The sequence below is a fragment of the Convolutriloba macropyga genome, chromosome 7, assembly GCF_964194025.1.
Source record: "Convolutriloba macropyga chromosome 7, txConMacr16.3, whole genome shotgun sequence".
In the NCBI taxonomy this organism is placed as follows: Eukaryota; Metazoa; Xenacoelomorpha; order Acoela; family Convolutidae; genus Convolutriloba; species Convolutriloba macropyga.
In genome coordinates, this window is record NC_134474.1 from 32,068,172 (window position 1) to 32,088,367 (window position 20,196).

Consider the following 20,196-nt stretch of genomic DNA (forward strand, 5'->3'; position numbering starts at 1 on the left):
CCTCTTTTAAGTGAGATTCTGTGGCCTAGGCTTTCTTTGTCGGTGAGTTTAGCGTATAGGGCGTATGCGCGTACTTGACGTGTTCGAATTTGTGGGAAGATGAAAGCTTGTGCGGAGGATTTGAAAGTCTGCCGGTTTGATTTTACATCAGACAATCTTATTGAGCATATAATACTGCATCTTTGTGACATGCTGTGGGGATCAATCATAGTGTGTAACTATTAGATTTTGAACGCCTGATTTGGGGCCGGAAATATTGTGATTATCAACTTTTATTGTTTTTTCGGAAGTTGATATGGAAAAAATAAAATAATCAGAAAGATGATTAGATTTGTAATGGACAGGTGCAAGAAATTCCAGGGAGAGGATTGTGGAAGACAAAATATTCTGCAGTGTTTTTGTGTATCTATCAATTCTATAGTGTGTTTCTTGGCAAATTAAAGGTGATGGATTTGCTGTTACTCAAAAAAAAGCTGGAGCAGCAGCTTGTGGGTGAAAAATAATTTATCCTGTTCAAATACAATTTCAACAGAAAAGGTGATCATAGATTGTTTATGTAACTCCTTGTTTTGGTACTGGAGTGATCTTGTATGATTAGGAGATTCGTTGTTTTGTCCAATTATGTAGTTGTTTGCCGCTATTATGATCTCCAAAAAGGGCAGGTGGGAGAACTACAAATTTTGGATCAAGTTTTAGTGGTAAAAGTAGGGTAGGTTCGAGTAGTGTCGGGTTCTTTCCCAATACAATGGAGAATGTTGATCTTGATCTGGTGTAGGATCTTGATTTTGAGCTAAGAGTGATTATTGGTGGTGTACCGTGAAAACTGAGTGGTAGTGAGTTTTGAAATGCAGGAGATGAATTGACTATATTAAATGAGTGATACCAGTGAAAGTAAACGTTCATTATTAGTTACTGAGACTTGTGGCGGATTAAAGGAATTTTTTGCAATCTGTGATGGAGTAGGTGACGAGAATTGAGAACTAAGTGGATCAGAAGTAGAATTGTCAGATATGAAACTGATATCTTGTGTTGTATCGTCTATATTAGAAACAGTGTGAACTGGCTGTGGCAACTCAGAGCTACTAGTGTTTTTGTTTTTGCAAAATTAAAGGGCTGAGTTGAGAATTGTGGTGTGTTTGAATATTTAAATAATTCTGTTTGTGGTGCTAGTGGTAGGGCAGGTATAAGTGGAGATTGTGGTAATGTTGCGTTTCCAATAAAACCTGAATAAGGCAATAAACTTTGTGTATTTATTTGCTGTTGTTGTACTTGCGTTGGGTGTATTTGCGCTTTACTTTCATAGGTGGATATGGGATCACTGACTGAGGGGTAAAATGGGGGGGGGGGCTGTCCAGTAGGACGAGGTCAATCTGCAGATTTGGCAATAGTAATGACTGAGTAGGGGTGTTCTTCGATTTCTTGTGTTAGTTATTTTTATTAAAGAATTTTAACGATGCATTTCTGGCGGTGGATTGCTTCTTCGCATCATTGTATCAGCAATTTGGTGATTCTGAGACTGGAGGAGCACTTGGGTTAATTTTGGACTGCTGATTATAGGACGCAATTGTGATAATAGCCGATGGCTCAGAATGGGGCAATTATCACATTAGAACCATTTATAGTGAGTGAAAAACGGAATGGCAATTATTAGTGAATTTAAAGTGGGTTAAACTAATTAGGATCGCTGCAAGGATGATTCTGGCGGGAGCACATTGTGTTGATAGATGAGATTTAAAAAGTCAGCAGAAAAAAAACCGTTATCAATTTTGCAATTGTACAACCTTTTCGGGCGAATGAAAAAAATTTACGAGGACATTTGATTTCATTTTGTGAGTTGTTTGTAATGTTCATCCCACTTAAGACGTTCTTAAGTATGTTTTATATCATAGGAGGCTGGGATAGCATCTAAATTTATCTTGTATACAATATCCGTGTAAAGAAGTTCAGTTATTTTGTCTGTTGCTTGTGGTGGAAAAATTAGAAGATAAAAAAGAGCAATGTGTTCTTTGTTAAAATCTTTTATATAAAAAGCCTTTCACAACAAGTTTGAGAATGTAATATGTGATCTAGATGATAAAAGATATCTTGAAAACGTATTTTTTTGTTTAAAAACTCTGAATATATCTGAAAGTGTCAGCGTATGGGGTTCTACGAAGCAATACTTCGAGTCGGTGTTGTGGAGTAATTTGCCTACGTGTCTACTGTATGTAGAGTAATCGAGCTTTCAGTACTGTGAGATTGAAAGTGGTAGATTGTAGCATAGTGTGAGCTTCTGTTAGCTATTTCGTTGAATTGGTGCTGCTGGGACCTGGTTGATATTTGCCTTTAGGACTGGCTGAGACTGTGAGACAGTTCTTAGTCTCGGAGAGAAGAAGTGAGAGAACTATTATTTAAAAAAATGATTATTAGAAACATAGAAAAAAATTTCTAAGTTAAGGAATGAGATAGAAAGAGAAAAATATTTCGCAAAATAGCAAGAGAGAAGTTGAGAGAATGTATAGTAGAGCTAGAGTTTTTATTTGAGAGAGGAGTGAGAAGATAGACAAATAAGTAGCAAGCGAGGTAGAATGTGAAGTAACTCTAGACGATGCGGCGTAACCAGACCACGACTTTTCTTCGGTAAGAAAAAATGTTACGGAATCATGTCTTGTTAAGGCAATTAGATTGCAGAATTGTTCCCAGACCGATCTGTGTGTCGGTTGCTAACTTCATTTTAGATAATTTACTTTCTTTTTTGTCTTGGGGAATGGTATCTACTACCCTCTTTTTCATTTTCTGATGGAGGGTGTTTTGTGATTTTGCTAGGGTGGCAGGTGGAAAGAGGGAGGGCTTTGCTAATTCTCCAAGTGAAAGTAATTGTGAAAGTAAAGGGGGAGAGGGGTGAAAAAACTGTCCGAATTATCCCTCCCGTATAATAGAACGCAGGAATTGTTTTTTTGTATTTCCATGTACGGTGTGTTAAGTGTATTATGCTAAAATGTGTTCGGCTAACTAAAGCGAGAGAGTCAATTTAGTGTGTTATTGTAGTAGTTTCTATATATTCTACAAGTGCGTTGTTCCTGAAATCGAAATTTTTGACTGTGGTATGAAGACTCGATAATCTTTTGTCGATTCTTGTCGTAAAGTAGTGTCTCTTATGTTGTAGTTTTCCGAGTTTCTCTCGGGTATTTCAGACAAACTACAAAGTGGTGGGCGAATGTTCATTATTTAGTGGTATATCTGGGTTGTTTAGACTGAACGAGACATTTCGACTTTGTGATCGTCGGTTTTTTAGTATGAAGTTGTAATAAAAGGTTTTCGGAAAAGTATTTCGACATTTGTTCTTGGTTGATGAGTTCTTTGGGGTAATATGAAACAATATTTCTGGGGTATTAGGTATAAAATCATCCATTATTTGTTACTAGTGTTCAGAGTGACATCTGCAGGTTGTATAATAGGAAAAGATTGTATGTGTTATTAACTGTGTTTTATTTGTTGAGTTTTGTGGAGATGAACATGTTCTAAGGGCTGTGCCTTAGTTTGGTATTCTTGGTATGAAACGGGAAGATATAGGTCCTTTTCTAGTTGTACTTTAAAATAGTTATCTTTAATTTTCGAAAATATAGGAAAATGTGGTTATTCTACAGCCGTGTCTATAGTTACTGTGTTAAAATGTTCTTTTGAATCAGCATAGTTGCACTGTATCGGTTGTGATTGTTGTCTATGTGTCAAAAAGAACTTTATCAAATCAGGGATTTTGACCGTTCTTAGACGATGTTCGTCTTGTGTTGTCGTCGTAACGGAGCGACTTAATAATTCTGAAAGTGAAAGATACTTTCTTTCCGTCCGAACTATGTGTAGGTTCGGAAATTTCATTCAGATCAATTGCAATATGTAAACTCTGTGATTCGGCTTGTTCTTCTGTGTAAACAAAAAGAGAAAAGGTTTGTGGTCAGTGCATAAAATAATAGAATGCTGTACCCTTGGATAAGAAATTCAGATTCGGAAAGTGCTTTGATTATTTCAGAACGTTCACGAAAAATGGTTGAAAGTCTAAATTCTGTTTTGAAAATGAACGAGAGTTTGCAGAGACAAGTTCCTTTATCCAAATTGATTTTTATGTTGAAAGGCGGCTCCAGTGCCATAGTTTGAGGCATCGCAAAGTATATATAGCGTTTATCTGAATTAGGAATTGCGAGGCGTAATGTACCATCCGTAAATTGTTTTTTTACCCTACCAGATGTTTGTTGTAGTTCAGGGTTCGTTTAAAACCTGTTGTATCTCTAAGTTGAATGTCAAAAAAACCTGGAGATTGTAAATGTATTTTGAAATAAAAGAGAGGAATCCGACGTAGTCTTTTTTGTTTTTTGATTGTTTTAGTGATTATTTTGTATCTGATGTCTTTGAAGTTTTCATGTGTGAGAATTTTGTGGTATTGTTCTAACTTGTGTACCATTGTGTCTGTCGTTGTAACTTGAATAAAAACAACGTCAAGATACGGTTTAATTTTTTTTTCGAATTAGTGGTCTGAAGATGCTACTGATAAAAGATGAAAAGGCGGCTGGGTCGATAGAAATATCATAAAACAAGCGTTTGAAACAGTATTGTTGTCCAGCAATAACAAAGTTGGTGAATCTTTGGATAGGCACTGTTCTGTCGCTATGGAGAAAACCTGGCCTTTAATACTTCTAAGTATGATCTTTATTGGCTCTATTGGCCAACTACATTTTGATTCGTGAATCATTGTGTTTAACTGACGAGCGTCTAAAACAATCTTGAGTGACTCTCTCTTCTTGAGTATGATTACTAGATTGATAAATGTGTTTCCGGTAGTGAGAAAATCTGTGTTTACAGGCGCAATAATGTCAAAGCGTGTTAAACTGTCAAGTAATGTTGTACTAGTTCTATTAATTGTAGAGGTATACGAGAAGCTCGTTGATTTTTAAATACTGCTGTTGCTTTCAAAGCTAGGTTTAAATCAACAAGGAACTTTCCAACATCAAAATTAGGAGTTGCATAGCAGTGTTCATATTGTTTTAAATGTTGTGCTAGTTGTTCAAATTGTGGTTGTGTCAATTTAGTGTGTTCAAAAATGAACATTTTGAAAAGTTTTTTTATCTGTTTCTGTCAGTATAAAAATATGAAATGGTATGTGGAATTTTCTGGCTGTGCTTTGTATTTACGTTCTTTTTTGCTTGGTGAGATTTAAGCAATAGAGTTTTTTGAGTGTTTCTGATGTGCCGTGTGTAAGGTAGTCTAAAGTGTAGGCGCCTATAAATTCTGTGAGTTCATTAATGTGGTATTTTGTTGTTTTGAGGTCAGTAAGTGAAATTTCTTGTTGTGCATACCCAATTAATCCTTTACAGGTGTTAGTGGATGATTTAAAGGATTTTTTATTAGAATGTGGATGAAAGATTGATAAGGATGTTCGAGATTATTTATATTCATAATAGAAAAACCTTTTTTACGATGGGGCACAAATGAAAAATTGGATTTATAAATTATAGTACTATTTGCATGTTAACTTTTGCTTTCATATGCAGCGAATGAGTAAGTTAAAATTCTGTGTTCGGAAAGTTGAAAATAGAATGAATGATCTCCAATAACAGGAAATAATCTTGAATAATATGGAGGTGATTTTATTGAGGAGCCATAGAATTTCAAAAACATATTTCTCTAGGAATGGTGTCGCTAGAATGTTGAATTTGGTATTTGGGACATGAAATTTAAGTGTAAAATTTATATTTCTGGAAATTCTGTATTCTGTGATGTCTGTGTCAAATGTAAGTTTTACCATTTCAATTGATTGGAGCTTAGAGTTATTGGCTGTTTAGAGAACAAATTTTGATGCTTTCAGTTGTAGTTTGTGTAAATTTTTTTTTTCAATCCACGTATCGTTATTTAGTACAATAAGTGTATCGCCCTTTTTCTATTAAGAAGTCGTTTTCGAGATGTGGTAGGGATATTGTTTTTGTATGATCAGGTGTCTGTTTTGTATGTATTTTGAGTGGTAGTACCCAAATATTATTTTACACGATGTAGAAAGGATGTATTCTTCAGTGAGAGTATTACACTCTTCCTGGCAACTAAAATATTCTTCTTGTGTGTTTTTGTTTTAATTCGATTAAAAGATCATTGAATTGTTGTTCTAAAAATTGTTTTTCTGGGACTTTTTTGATTCTGTATTTTCTGTGTTTGATTTTGTTTCATCCATTTGTTCTTGATCTAGGAATGAATTAACATAGTTTCGTACACTGCGGATGTGATTGCGCGAGAAGGGTTGCCGTGAAGGATTGTGCATCTCTATTGTAATTAGGTGCTTGTGGCCTAGAATTATTTGAACACTTGTGATTTTTGTTATAACTAGGTTTTTTCCGATATTTTGGTGGTCTGAGGTATGGTAAACCAGTTCTACTTAGTGGTTTGAAGTTATTGATCCCATAATGAGGAATTTGGAATTTGTATAGGACGATTTATTCGGACTTCTGTGTCGAGATTTTTCCTACTGTTGCTACTAGAGCGATATGAAAAAGGTAAAGGTTTACCAGTCATATTGTTTAATGTAACCTGTTTATTCGGGAGGTTTTGGTTCCCTCTCATTGCTTGAATAATTGTTTTTTTCTGGAAATTGGCGTTTTCAAGATGTTTTGTGTATCGTTTATCGGGACAAGTGGAAACACTGTGTCCTGATCGTGAACAATTCTTACAGAATTTAGGGAAAATTGGTTTTCCTTTGAAACTTTGATCGTTTGAGTACCTGTGTCGTACTACGTTGATCTCGTACGCAATATCGTGTTCCATTATGCGTACGTCATCTACTGTGAAATTATACATATCCAAAGATATATTGTTTATGGAAGAAGATTGAGTGGAATTTTTGTTTAGTTTATGTCTATCGGTTTGTGTTCTAGTAATGTCTTCTTGGTGTATCTTCTCCACTAATTGTGCAACTGGAAGCTGTGATTCCAATGCAGTTGATTAGTGATTTGCAATATTTTTAAGAGCTATTCGGGCTAATTGTGGGTCAAATGCTTTGACAAGTGCGTCGTTCCTTTGCCCATTTCTCATATCTGGAGCGTTATTAACATATGCTTTTCAAGCCATTCGTTCAGTTCTAAGTGCTAGTGTTTTTATTTGTTCCCCTGAAGCACGTTTTGTGCCTTCTACTAATAATTTAGCATTTGCTTGCGATTGTTGGTTATCAAAGTTCTTTTAAAATTCTCGACAAAAGGCTCGCCAGTTTTTTCTGATTTCCAAAGGTAGGTGTGAGTAACATTGTTGCGCGGGACCGATTAGGGCCGTCTGTATCATTGCAATTCGTTTAAGAATCCATGCTTCATGATATAGTGAATCAACTTGTTCAGGTCCTGCTGTCATTGCCATAAATGCTGTGATAGCATTTTCAAAATCTTCTGTAGTGTATTAGGGGTCAGTAGCATCAAACGGTCTTAAGGACTGTTGCATAGGCACTGAACCTCCTAAATGAGAGTAAATCATTTGTGATTTTTGTCTAATAACAAATGAAGGTGTTTGTGATGAAGCGGCTCGCAAATAATTCGGGGTTGGAGCATTTGTTGTTTGTTGAGTTTTTTGTGAGTTAAAGTGTCTAACAAAATTTCCTAATTGTCGAGTGGTTAATTGGTATTTTTGTTATTATTTGATGTTGGTTGGGTTGATGTATTTAAAACGACAGTTTCATTGTTAAAGTGTACTGAGTTTTGTCATTGTAAGCGTGGTAAAGGTGTGTTTAGTTTTGGTAAAGATGTAAGACTTGTTTTTAAAAGGGTCTGATTTTGTTTTAGTTCAATTGAATTCACGGGTTGTCTATTTTTGTGGTATTCATAATTTTTTGTGTTATTCGTTGTGTCAATAGTGATATCATTACGGTCATCATTATTATTGTTGATGTTACTTTCAAGGTCAATTAGGGTATGAGATTAAAATCCGTTTGTGTAATTTTGTTGGAGTTGGTATCCAGTGGTCGTGAATGGACTATAGTTTTCATGTTTTCTATAGGTGTCGCTTCAAAAGATGTACTTGTGTTCTCTGGGATATTTGTGAGAGTGAATGTCGATTTTCTGGATTATGATTTTGAATTTCAAAATTGTTATAATTAATTTTCAGTTTTTGTATATTTTCCGATGATACTTCTGTGATAGTTACAAAGTTTTCAGGGAACAAATTTGGGTCAAAAAAGTTTTTTAATAAAACCGGTAGTTGATTCCTCAACTTTGGGTATGTTTCTGCTATTGATTTTGTAACTGGAAAGATTTGTCTTACTCAGCTTTTCTAGAATCTGTGTATATACCAAGATAAAAGTGTTAGAGAGTCTAATATCTCTACTTCGAACAATTCTGCCTCTTTCGCAGATTTTATGTAAGTTTTGATAAGTTGAGTAAATCCTTGGTTGCTTGTATGGCAGATTTGTGTAAGCTTGCTTTTCTTGACTGTACGGCTGCGGTATTTAATGTTGACGCCAGGCGTTTTAGAAATTCAAATGATGATTTCGTAAACGCGCCAGCTCTGTCAGAGGTTTGCAATTCTGTCCATATTCCGTTAAAGAATTCAAATAATGTGTCTGGTAGTGGAGTAATTAATGTGTCATAGATGAGGGAAATAAGTCGAGGTTAGTGGATAACAAATGAAAAGGATTGAGCCCTTTGTGAGTTGAGCTCCATAAATTTCAATCAGATATGAGAGAAAAGCGATATGTGAAACTTGTGAAGCTTTGTCTGGTAATGACAAACGAGGCTGTTGCTTGTCTTTCTGTATTTAGAAACATATTTAACTCGTCGCGGTGTTGATATTGTGCAATCTGAAATGGTAAAATTTCTTGTATAAGTCGTTTGTTCTGTTGTGTCAGAACAGCTAATTGTAATTCTTCGGAATGTGGGTCGAATTTTGAGGACGTTTAGCCAGTGCGGCGGTTCATTTCATTAGTATATCTGATTTATTTTGTTGTTTGAATTATTTCCTGGGGTTGTGTTCCCCGTTTTTTATATTTTAAATGTAAAAAGAGTATAACATTTTATAAACTAGTTCTAAGTTTTCGTCTCAAAAAAGAATAGTGTGTTTATTGTGAGTTCTTTTTACGGTTAGAGTTTGTTAAGGCAGACCCAAGTTAAGGCAGACCCAAGACGGGCTCTTGTTACAGCCTAAGGTATAAAGAGCTACTTATAAAGAATATAATGGCTACTTATTTCTGCGCGCGATGTAGGCTAACCTATATCTCTCAGACTAACCGACTCTGTAAAACACTGAAGGTATACTTCAAATATAACGATGTATAAAACAGTTTACACCGGAGTAAGAGGTATACACACCACCGTGCAACTACTCTATTAGATTAACTATAATAAGTGGAGTCAGCGCTGTAAAAAAGAAAATAGTGTCTTCTCAGTTTCTGATTGGCTGGAGTTGTACATCTAGTATTTCTACTGCTACAATAGAAATCGATTGTACTGACATTTCATAACCCAAAAAAGTAGCCAATAACATCGAATAAAGAATGTACTTATGAACAATTTTTTATTATCTAATCGATTACAATCAGTTACTTCGCTACCGATAAAATCTAATCAGAGCCAAAAAAAGTGACAAATTTATTTCCACTGAATCACAATAATACCTTAAAATCAGCCTTTTTATCAAAGATATTAACGCAGTTGTTTAATTTAAAAGAGTCAAAAGGAATTGTTGTGAAGACTGGTTTAGTGAAATTACAAATAGAATTTGAAATTACATAAAAATATCATATTGAATGTTTTCAGTTACTGATGATAACTTCAGTTCAAATGCGAACCACATTCTAATTGTTGAACGTGCGATTTATGGATTGAAATTCAGATGCACCATCAGGGTTCCAACTAAAATGGATAAAAATAAAGACCTGTTGACAAGAACTATGTTTCTTTTCAGCAAAATTTAAATATTTTTTTAAATATAAATTGAAAAATAGCAGGAAATGGTTCTACTTACCTGTAAATGTTGAACACCAGCAAGGACATTCAAAAACCGTCACACAAGCTGAAAAACAGTGGATATGCGAGCTAACAAATGATTGCAAGACAACCAAACCTTCTTAACTTTATAACTATAACTTCTATTGTAAAAACCTAAAGTTCGTATAAAAACACGCATATGCATATAAATATCTTTGTAATTATATAAAATCAACCATACATACCACAAACATAGATACTTAATTAAATTTGTGCAAACCTACAAAGAGAGAGATATATACTTATGTACATACAAACGTAGACACATACATATTCATGCCAACATACATAGACTCACATATCCACGTGAAATTGTAATCTTCTTAAACGTCCTGCAACTTTAGGAATGGACATAAGTTCACTCTTAGTGATAATTTCGTGCTAGGTTCAACAAATTTTGCAAGCCCAGTCTTTTTTGTTGCCCTGCCTGTCAATAGGAACCAAATTGTAATTTATTTCACTATTAAGATTTTATAATAGACCAGTGTAAATAGAATACTGATGATAGTAGAATCAACCAAGCTTGAGAGAATAGGTGGTCAAATTAGTCCGTGGACCTAGTTTAACCGTTTCCAATTAGTAGTATACATTTCATCAAAATGTACAATTGAATCTACTAACTATGATAATGGCTAAATTAGCAAACATATAACGAAGAGACCTCTTCAAGTGATAATCGTCCTGGCTCTTAAATAATTGTTTCTAATTAACAAGATTTTTTTTGCAGTGAAATGGTATAAAAGAAAAATTACCTTTAGTTTTCTTCTTTTAAAAATGATAACGAGATGTCAATTCTCTCTAATGCTATCTTTAACGCTTTGTTTTTACACATTAATTTCAAGATTTTCTTGCGCTGTTTGCAAATAATGCAATATTTTCTAAACGCTGATTGGCACAAGCTCCAACTAAGAAAATTGCTGTGTTTTATAATAGAAGTCAGCGGATTTGAATCGAATTAAAAAGTAAAAAAAAATTATATCTTTAAAATATGAAATAAATTCATTGCAAATGCTATAAAATGGATTTAAATCTCCACAGTAAAAGTACGTGTAGTTTACATCAGTCAGAATTGAGTGAGGTGACTCCGGATCAACTCTGACTGATTGCGTTAGATATTGTCTTCTACTCGTTATAAACCAGCTATCCGAATGAACAAAATGGAGTAATTTCTCGGTCAAAATTTATTTTTTAACTTCGAGGTTTCGAAGTCGGAAATTAAGCTAAATTTTTGGAGGAGAACAGCCAAAAAAGAGCAACTTACAATTGAATAAAATTGTGGTAAAAACAGAGTAGAGATTATTTTAACTTTCAGCTCTCACTGTATCACGAAACTTCAAAATTTCGCCAAAAAATCTTGAATATACAAAAATTCATTTTTTATTTGAGGTCCAAAAATTGGATCTGTTCCACTAAACTCAGTGTTTGAAAACTGCTGCATAGCTATGTACTGTGTCAATTGTCCATAAAATATGATTTTAAAATCTGCGTACCAAGCTCTATGGGGCAAGACACAAAGTTGGATTTTGTCTATCTCAAATTTGAAACTTATATATGTTCAAATGTTGAATTTGGAGTTTGGAAGTAAGATATAAAAACATTTGACCTCGCGAATCTGTACATACCTATTCTCTTGTTGAAAATTTCCCCAAAAGGAAGGAATTGGTAGCTTAAGCCCAACGAGAAAATGAATTTAACAGCGCAAGGTGAGAATATTTCCCCTCAAAAGGCCAAGTGTGCTTAATTTTTGTGTTCTTATACTGTATTTTAGCAATCTATTTAGAGTTTTCCTCGTAGAGGACGGCAAATTCTTTAGCATGTTTTGGAAGAGAACTTTAGTAGCTCAAGGAAATTAGTGCCCTCAAATGAGGGCACTTGCGCCCGAGTGCTGGGCACGAGGCCTGAGTGGGACCAAGATTTAGTTGTAACGTATTCAGACAACCAAAAGGGGTTCAAAAGTGTTGAATTCGGCTTGAAACTGAAGATAGAGTAACATTTTGCAGATCAGTGAAAGAAAAATTTGCTTCTTAAAAAAGGAGTTGAAGTAAACCAAACATCTCCGTCTCCGATAGTGAAGCAGCCTCTTATTTTTATTGGTTTGATTCAAGTGTCAAAAAGTTTGATTTCTGAGTTGGAGAGATTGATCTTAGAATTATGGAGTGAATTTCTAATTTTCTTGGTCCTAAATTTAGTGTCCTATGGGACACTACGTTTAGGACAAAAAACGTTTGCTTCTTTTAGTCTAAGTTTAATCCTTCACACTAATTGTTCTGCCTTGAAGTACAAATGACTGATGAAATTGTACCCTGGGTTCTTCATTAGAGCAGTGCAATGTTTTGAAAAGTATTGCTAAACCTTGTAGGATCTTTTCCGTTTGTGCCCCCCCCCATCTTAATGGGTTCATTTTTTTGCATCCCCTAGATGCACGTTCTATGTTTACATAATGTTTTACTACGCAATGGCACGTGCATTTCAATTGGGGGCGTATAACGTACTGGGGGCACAAACGGAAAAGATCCATCTTTCATATAGATCGATTAAAAAAAATTAGCGGCCGACAGTTACCAGGAAAGTCTTCAATCTGTCATCTGCCGAGAACCTTGTTTCTGATTATATTAAGAATAAGTTAAAACACTCACGTGCACATTATAAATTGCCGAAGGTCTGCATTGCCAGAAGTTTAAATGCCAGAAGTTTCTACCTAGCTAGAAGTTGAATTTCGTTGACTTTCGTCATTTTAAAACGTGCGCGTTTCGTGTTTTAAGTAACGGTCAATTGACTCCGCTTGAAGTCACTGAGAACTTCTGGCGTTTATCGAGAACCGCGAAGCGATTCGAGATATTAAATCAGAATTTCGAAGTGACTTCTGCAGAGTCACGTAACCATGCTTAAAACACGAAACGTTTTCAAATTACGAAAGTCCGCGAAATTCAACTTGTGGCTAAGTAGCAACTTCTGGCATTTTGATTTCTGGCCCTGCAGACTTTCGTTATTTTAACACTTACGCAGTTCGTGTTTTGAGCATGGTTAAGTGGCTCTGCAGAAGTCACTTCGAAATTTCGACTCAATATCTCGAATCGCTTCGCGGTTCTCGGTAAACGCCAAAAGTTCTCAGTGACTTCAAGCAGAGTCTGTTAACCATTACTTCTGCCACTCCTGTTCCTTCCACTGAAACAGTTTTAATCAACACCTGTTGCGATAATAGCAGTTAAATAAACTGCCATTGTAATAAATTTTAATGCCCAATAAACACTGGAAAAACACTTTAGCTTTAGACTACGAGTTTATCACACTCTTTTTATCGCACTGTTACTAACTAATCAGTGGCAATAAAAGAGTGGTGACAAACTCGTAGTCTAATGATGGAAACAGCTTGATAAACTTGTAGAGGAGAAAACATAATCGCAACTGTGTTGATTAAAAAAATTACCACACAGTTGTTATCTCACTCGAATTTTTCATAACACCTCCGCTTCGCCTCGGAGTTTGATAATTTCTCGGTGGCGATAACAACTGTGTGGTAATATTCATTAGGGAGACGGTCAAAAATAATGACCCAGCTTCGTAATCTTATAAACACACGGATGTCATTGTCATATGTGATCTATTCAAAAACTGGGCCTCGAAGTCCGATAAACTCTTGATGGCTAAAAGTTATCGTGCATTAATATTCATTCCGACTACTTTTTTCCTTCTCACTACTAAATATGAGATTGCCAACAGCTCAAATTAACTCATGTTTTATAAACTAAGCCACATCTTCCATTAAAAACTAAACATAAAATCGTTGAAAATGTTAAAACCAATTGAAGAAATTTGCGTTTCATGCAAAAAGGTAACTGATCATTCAAAACTCTTATGTAATTTTTAATGAATTAAAGCCAAATTACAGAGAAAAACCAATTCTGTAAAAAATTTAAACTGAAAATCAAACTATTTAATTCAAAGCTGTTTGTAATCAGATCGATTTGTCTCGTTTTCATTGAAGAAAAGTTATCATTTTCACTGAAAACTGAAGCTCATCATTTTAACCCGATGCATTTTTAAGGAAATAACGTATTGGGACACAAAGGTAATGAACAATGGACTAAAGTACCACAACAATTGTTTTCGATGCTCACTTTGTGACCAAACTATGACTGTCGCAAAACATTTCACTGTCGACTCCAAACTATTTTGTGAAAAATGCTACAATGACAAAAAGGCGCACAAATGCAATGGATGTCAGAAAGTTGTCGGAAAAGAACCAACAATTATGACGCCGGACAAAAAAGTCTATCATAAAGCGTGTTTCAAGTGCGACAAGTGTGGGAATTTAATTGAATCGGGTTTTACTCTCAACAAAAAAGGACTGCCTGAGCATAAGGATTGCACTGTGCCCGATAGAGGAGTCCTCGTTTGTTTGGTGAGTACATACAATGAACGTGTCAAACGTAAATTCGTTAACACCCCCTAATGGTACCAAGTAAAAATTCAGTTTTTGACGCCATAATACTTCAACTTCTGACCAAGTTTCGAATATAATTTTAACGACAAGGATCAACAACAAGAGTGCTTTTGCGGACCTAAGAAATTGAAATATTACCGCGGACTCCCAATGTAAAGCTCATGAACTTCTCAGAAGGCGAGTTTTAGAGTAGAAGTTGAGGGTGCAAAACTGACTTTTAACATTCAGTATACCAGTCTTAAGAACATTGGTAATGGTTTTTTGTAGACTTTTGGCATATAAAAGTTTGAATTGTCCATCATATTTAAAATTTTGACAGGTCATTTGAATATGCGCATAATCAAACGGAAATAATTTTTCAGCCATGCCCATTGCAATGGTTAATAAATGCATTCTTACGGAATAGATTTATTCGTTGAATCTTATTACGAACAGATATTTTCAGACCCAAAGTTTTCAACGGAAGGAAGAGAAAGTTGGGGAAAACCTTGGTTGAGTTTTTTCCGTCCGATTTTAGTCAATTTTTTGTTAGCTCAGATTTTACTCTTTACAGGAAACACAATAATAGCTCTTTAACTCATTTTGCCCTACATTTTCCCGATTTTTTTCTTAATTCCGTAACAGTTATTTTTACAGCTCACAATCTCTATAGGGAGTGATTGTTTAATACAAAGCATCAGGGATTTCAAAAACATGGCTTGAAATTAAGTTTACCACCGTATCAAACACCAGTAACCACATCAAAGTCATGACGTCTATGGAACGTTTCCAGAGTATCCAAGACCATAGAAATTTATGGTGCGATGTAGATCATAGGTTCTGAACATGGGTTTTGTACAAATGCACTCTATCGATCCCCCTTGTTTCGTAATACTTTATTTTAGAAGTTGATAAGCATGCAAATTTCAGGACTGCCAAAAAGAACTGTCAGGAATGAAGTTTTACAGCCTGAAAGATGGTCAGAAGGCATGCGAGAGCTGCTACCAGACCAAACATTGCAAAACATGTTTCAAATGTCTCCTTCCAATTATCAAAGGTTCTCAAATTCATGTAGAATAATTTATTTATCAATAGGTTGCAAAATAGATCTTTAAAAGCCGGCGCCCTTAGCAAATAAGGTGGACCGTTTGGTCCATTTTAGCTCTTTTGTTCTTTAATTCCACAAAACGTATCTTAATACAAACAAGGAGGCTCGGTAATGTGCGTTCGCACATAAAGTTGCGACCCCGTTTATCCACATTTTTGGCGTAATTGTCTACCAAAAATTGCCTCCAACCCAAATACATCAGTGGAATATGAAAAGGGCATTAGATTGATGAGATCTGTCATTTTTAAGAAAGCGAGGCACAACGAACAACAAAATCAGACAACAATAAAAAACATTATTTACATCCAAAATTTATGTCCGTTCTTTTTTTTAAAAAAATTAATAACAAACACAAGATAGTGTCAGATAAAGACTGGAACTAAAAAAAAGCTCGTCATTACTAGAAAAGATAAGAGACCAGTTCATAAAAAGGATCGGTTACAATTAGACAAAAAGAACAAAACAGCAAAGTTAATAAATTCGCTTATTCTTTAAGAAAGAACAAATTTCAAAGTAACGAAATCCATTAGGTATCAGCTGAAAAAATCAAAACTTTTATCACCGATGTCTATATTGGAGGTCATTAAGACCGTATTCATTAAATTTTTTTGCGGTTACTAAAATTACAACAAATAGACACAACAAATGAAAACTCAATTGAAACTTGCGAGAAAACGCTGTCGAAGCCGTAAAGCAATATCTTGCACCTCAATACATTTTCAGTTGCGCCTTCTCCGACTGCCAAAAATGTTATGTAAGCTCTCATTAATGGGACTAAATATTAATTTGACAACAAAAGAGCCAAAGGGAAAAATTAAGAAAAACTTTAATGTTCTATCAAACTTCCATCAAAAACTAATGTACTGTTTTTTTTTAGAAAATTCGGGTTGAAAGCAGCAAAGTCATAACAAATTCTTTAAACAATTTCGCTTTTGTACATTTGCACTTGTTCTCGATGAAAATGATGTCATAAGCAACGTGTAATTAACTCGACTAGGTAACAAATACACACAAAAAAGGTACAAGAAATCGAAATTAAAAACTGTTTTTTTTAAAACAATTGCCATCAGCTATGTACCCAAATCAGATTATTGGCTGATCTCATCCTCTATGAATAGCCAATAAGACATGTCAATCTCCAGCAAATTTCATACGACTAAAGGACAAAGCGAAAACCACAGTTAAACCACAGTTAAACCCAGCGTCGAAGCCGTTAAAACTATAATCAAAACGACAATAATCTGTACCTTTACAGATTTTGATACAATCAATTGTGCCCCATTTGAACTTCAGAAAGGTGGTGCTTTGTGTACAGTCAATAATGTGATAATGCATAAAAGCAAGAAAAAATCGTGAAAAATAGGCAAATTCCTAAAAATAAAACTAAATTGTGTTAAATCTGGTAGTATCAAATCCAGAAGACCATACCTTAAAACTTAAAACTGCAATAAAGATTAAATTTTAATCCAGTATAAAAAAGAAGCATTATCTCTTTGCGGAAACTAAGCTACAATTTCACCTAATTAAGAGAAAATGGGTGGCAAAGTTCAAAAAGCCATTGTTTATTTAAAAATCAATTAGTTTTTAAAATCAAAAAAGACTACAGGTTTCGGGTACAAAAAATACATTAATTAGGAACTCTTTAGGTGGCCAATTGGACCTATCAAAGTTATTTTTGATTTGAATTGTTCTGTTCTTCAATTAACATAAATTTTTTATTTATAAAAAAGGCCGACTGTTTACTATCCAAATTATTTTTGTATTATACCAGTCCAAAATTGGCCCAAAGTTGGCCTTGCTATCACTGTTTGTAAAATTTGAACACTTAATTGAGTCGACTGTTATAAATATAGCCAATTTGTTAGTAATAATATGGAAATTATTTGCTGCTTTTTTGATAATCTTAGGGAAAAGTTCGCATAAAAAAGGCGAAAAGTTAATTCCTGAGCACTCTCATTGGATTTGGCATTAAAACCAGCCCCCGTGTAGTTTTCAAAGGTTTTGTTTTTGGTTTTGGGTTTGTACTTCCGGCAAATTTAATCAAAGTGGACTATATAAGCTTATTTTGTGCAACTTTTAATGAAAATGGTTGAAATTTGAAATATTAAGCCAAAAGTTTAGCCAAGGAATTAATTTTAAAAAATCAACAGTGCTTTTTCATCCTTGGAAATCAAATCAACAACACTATTTTTAACAAGTTTTACGGGTTTTTACCACAAAGATAAATTCAAGCGGAACGTCCTGAAAATGTGAATAAGAATAGCGCAAATCAGTCTCATTTTTCACAAAACTTTAAACGTTGATAACTTGCTCCCGAAAACGTAATTCAAAATACATTTTTATTCCAAAATCTGCGCTGGGTGGACTTTTTAAAAAAATCACTAACAACTCTACGATGAACATATCCATTGGTCAAATTTAACTGAAGAAAAAAATCCCCTTTGAGTATATCGTTCCTCACACCTCAAGAGGGACCGGAACAAATAAAGGCTTGACAGTGTACAAGATATGGTAAGAAAGGAACCAGTAAATTAATAGAGATATAATGGGGGCGCTCCTAAATTATGAGCCAGCGCAGCTGCCTTTATTGGTATTACGAGGGACAAAAAATGTTGTTTTATAGTTATTGACAGCCATCCTCAGTCAGCATCTCGAAGATTATTATTTCGACGCTCTGCTTTTTTACATTTCAAAGAATTTGAAATGAATTGAGGTGCTGTCTTTTTATTTAAAGTTATAATTCTCAGTTTTTTAACCACTGATTGCACATTTTTCACCACCTGAGGTCAATATCATAATTTTAGATGCAATTTTGATCTTATTTCATTGTTTTTCATGTCTAATCCTTCATTTAGAACTAGGCTTTGATTGTTTCTACCACGGAAGAAATTGTTTTTTCAGATAGCGCTGCTTACACTCAGACAACATGCCAATTTTTTTTCAATATTTTATTTTTGCTTTTTTGTCTATTTTTATTGTTCTTTAGTACATGTGGGTCGATGTAAGTTGGGTACGTACTGATCAGAATAAAACTGAACGTACATTACAGAGAGGCTGCCCTTTCAAAGAAGTTGTAAAAAAATTACATAAGAGTTTGAATGTATGTTTTTTAAAAAATTTTTGTCAATATTTGGTTTGGTAGAGAATTTGTTGTTACAAAAGTTAGCTGCATTGCACGAACTGTTGCACATCATTCTTTTGGAGTTACGATCCGTGAAAAATTTTCAGGAATACGTAGATCTTAATTTCACCAAATTTTTGCTGTTTTGTTTCATACTGATATGAATAAAAAAGTATTTTGTTTTTATTTTGCTTACTACGCAATTAACTGAAATTGAGGAAATTTGGAATTCTCGTTGATTTCGGAGACTTCTATTTATAGTTTTTTTTCAGATCTGCTCACACATTTTATTTACTGCTGAAGTTCACTTGGAGTGGTGATTCTGGTGACGCGAAAACGAGAGTGGTTTAACGGTGGGGTTTTCTCTTACCTTAATTCCAAAGGAAAGTAAATCAGCTGTATTTGAGTGAATTTTTTTTCTCGCTTTCGACTTTATTGTTCACGTGTAGGAACGCTTGATTTCTGTTCATATCGTTTTTCGGGTTTCTTTGATTTTTTCTAAATGCTCTGTCGAATCATTTTTTAGTCAAATACAGGTTTAGATTTTAGTTATTCAATAAAAACTTATCGAATTGTACTTGAGAACTTGTCCTGCTAAGTTTTTTTTGTTTTAGCTATAGGTCATATTTTTTGTTCAGACAAATCACCTCTTTATGATTGACTTCTGATTTACGTCGTTCACATTCCAATTGAATCGATTAATTACTTTCAATGCTGTCAAAAGAGAAAAAAAAACAAACTGGATAAACCCATAAAGCCCAGGCTGTAAATTTTAACGTTTAAAGACAACGTATTATTTCTTAAAAGCTAGTTATTGTCTTGAAATCAGAATTTCTTCACAGAAACTTAAAAAAACAGTGAATGCGGTCAAGGAACAAGATGAACCGACAAAGGCTGGTCATTAAGTAATATTACGTTTGATCTACAAGAATGTTCATTAGAGTGATTGTTAGCTGGCATTGGGGTATTAGGCCATATATCCTTCCGTTGATAAGTAGAATAAAAGTCTTAAACTTCTCACCATATTAGAAATTTGTTGGCAGTCAGAAGAAAACCGGTCGATTTCTTTTTCCTTTTCAATCCTGATGACCTCAAGGGGGTCAATGGCGGCTATGTTCTGCTAATCGGCTCGTAAGGATTATCATAAACTCAAGATCTTAAACTGATAGTGGCAATTGAAATATTTATCAGGTGCGTCGAGTGGTGTAAAAGACATGAAATTTCACAAAGAATGTTTTGTCTGCGTCAAATGTGGCATCAACCTGGCAGGCAGACGCTTCAAAATCGACACTGGAAAGCTAGTATGTCTGGGGGAGTGTCCCCCGGAGGAAAAGTCACGTGATCAAGCCACCCAGACTGATCCTTGGATTCCTACTCAGGAGGAGATTGAGATGATGAAGGCCAGACATTCTATATGATGCGACCCAGTGCTTGAACAATAAGTTTCCAAGCTCCTTAATTTTGGTGCTAAATGTTGTAGTTTTACAAAGAAAGTTCTTTTGTTCTTTTTAAAGCAACTTCTTAGCAATTGAACTATTTTTCACGGATTGTGCAAAAATTGATT

At 34.6% G+C, this 20,196-nt stretch overlaps 1 protein-coding gene across 1 annotated transcript; it reads left to right on the plus strand.

Moving 5' to 3' along the window:
* The first annotated feature begins 13,660 nt into the window (after nucleotides 1-13,660).
* LOC142342210 (four and a half LIM domains protein 1-like) lies at nucleotides 13,661-20,179 on the plus strand. Its single transcript, XM_075393459.1, has 4 exons — nucleotides 13,661-13,812; nucleotides 14,026-14,382; nucleotides 15,334-15,460; nucleotides 19,824-20,179. The coding sequence occupies exons 1-4, from the start codon at nucleotides 13,771-13,773 to the stop codon at nucleotides 20,048-20,050; spliced, it is 753 nt and encodes a 250-aa protein (XP_075249574.1). The 5' UTR covers nucleotides 13,661-13,770; the 3' UTR covers nucleotides 20,051-20,179.
* The last annotated feature ends 17 nt before the right edge of the window (nucleotides 20,180-20,196 follow it).

Bases quoted from the DNA above. Each gene is read 5' to 3' on its own strand.
- LOC142342210 (XM_075393459.1), top strand. From the start codon at position 13,771: ATGTTAAAACCAATTGAAGAAATTTGCGTTTCATGCAAAAAG. The intron at 14,383-15,333 runs GTGAGTACATAC...TGCAAATTTCAG, and splicing joins GAGGAGTCCTCGTTTGTTTG to GACTGCCAAAAAGAACTGTC. The intron at 15,461-19,823 runs GTTCTCAAATTC...AATATTTATCAG, and splicing joins TCTCCTTCCAATTATCAAAG to GTGCGTCGAGTGGTGTAAAA.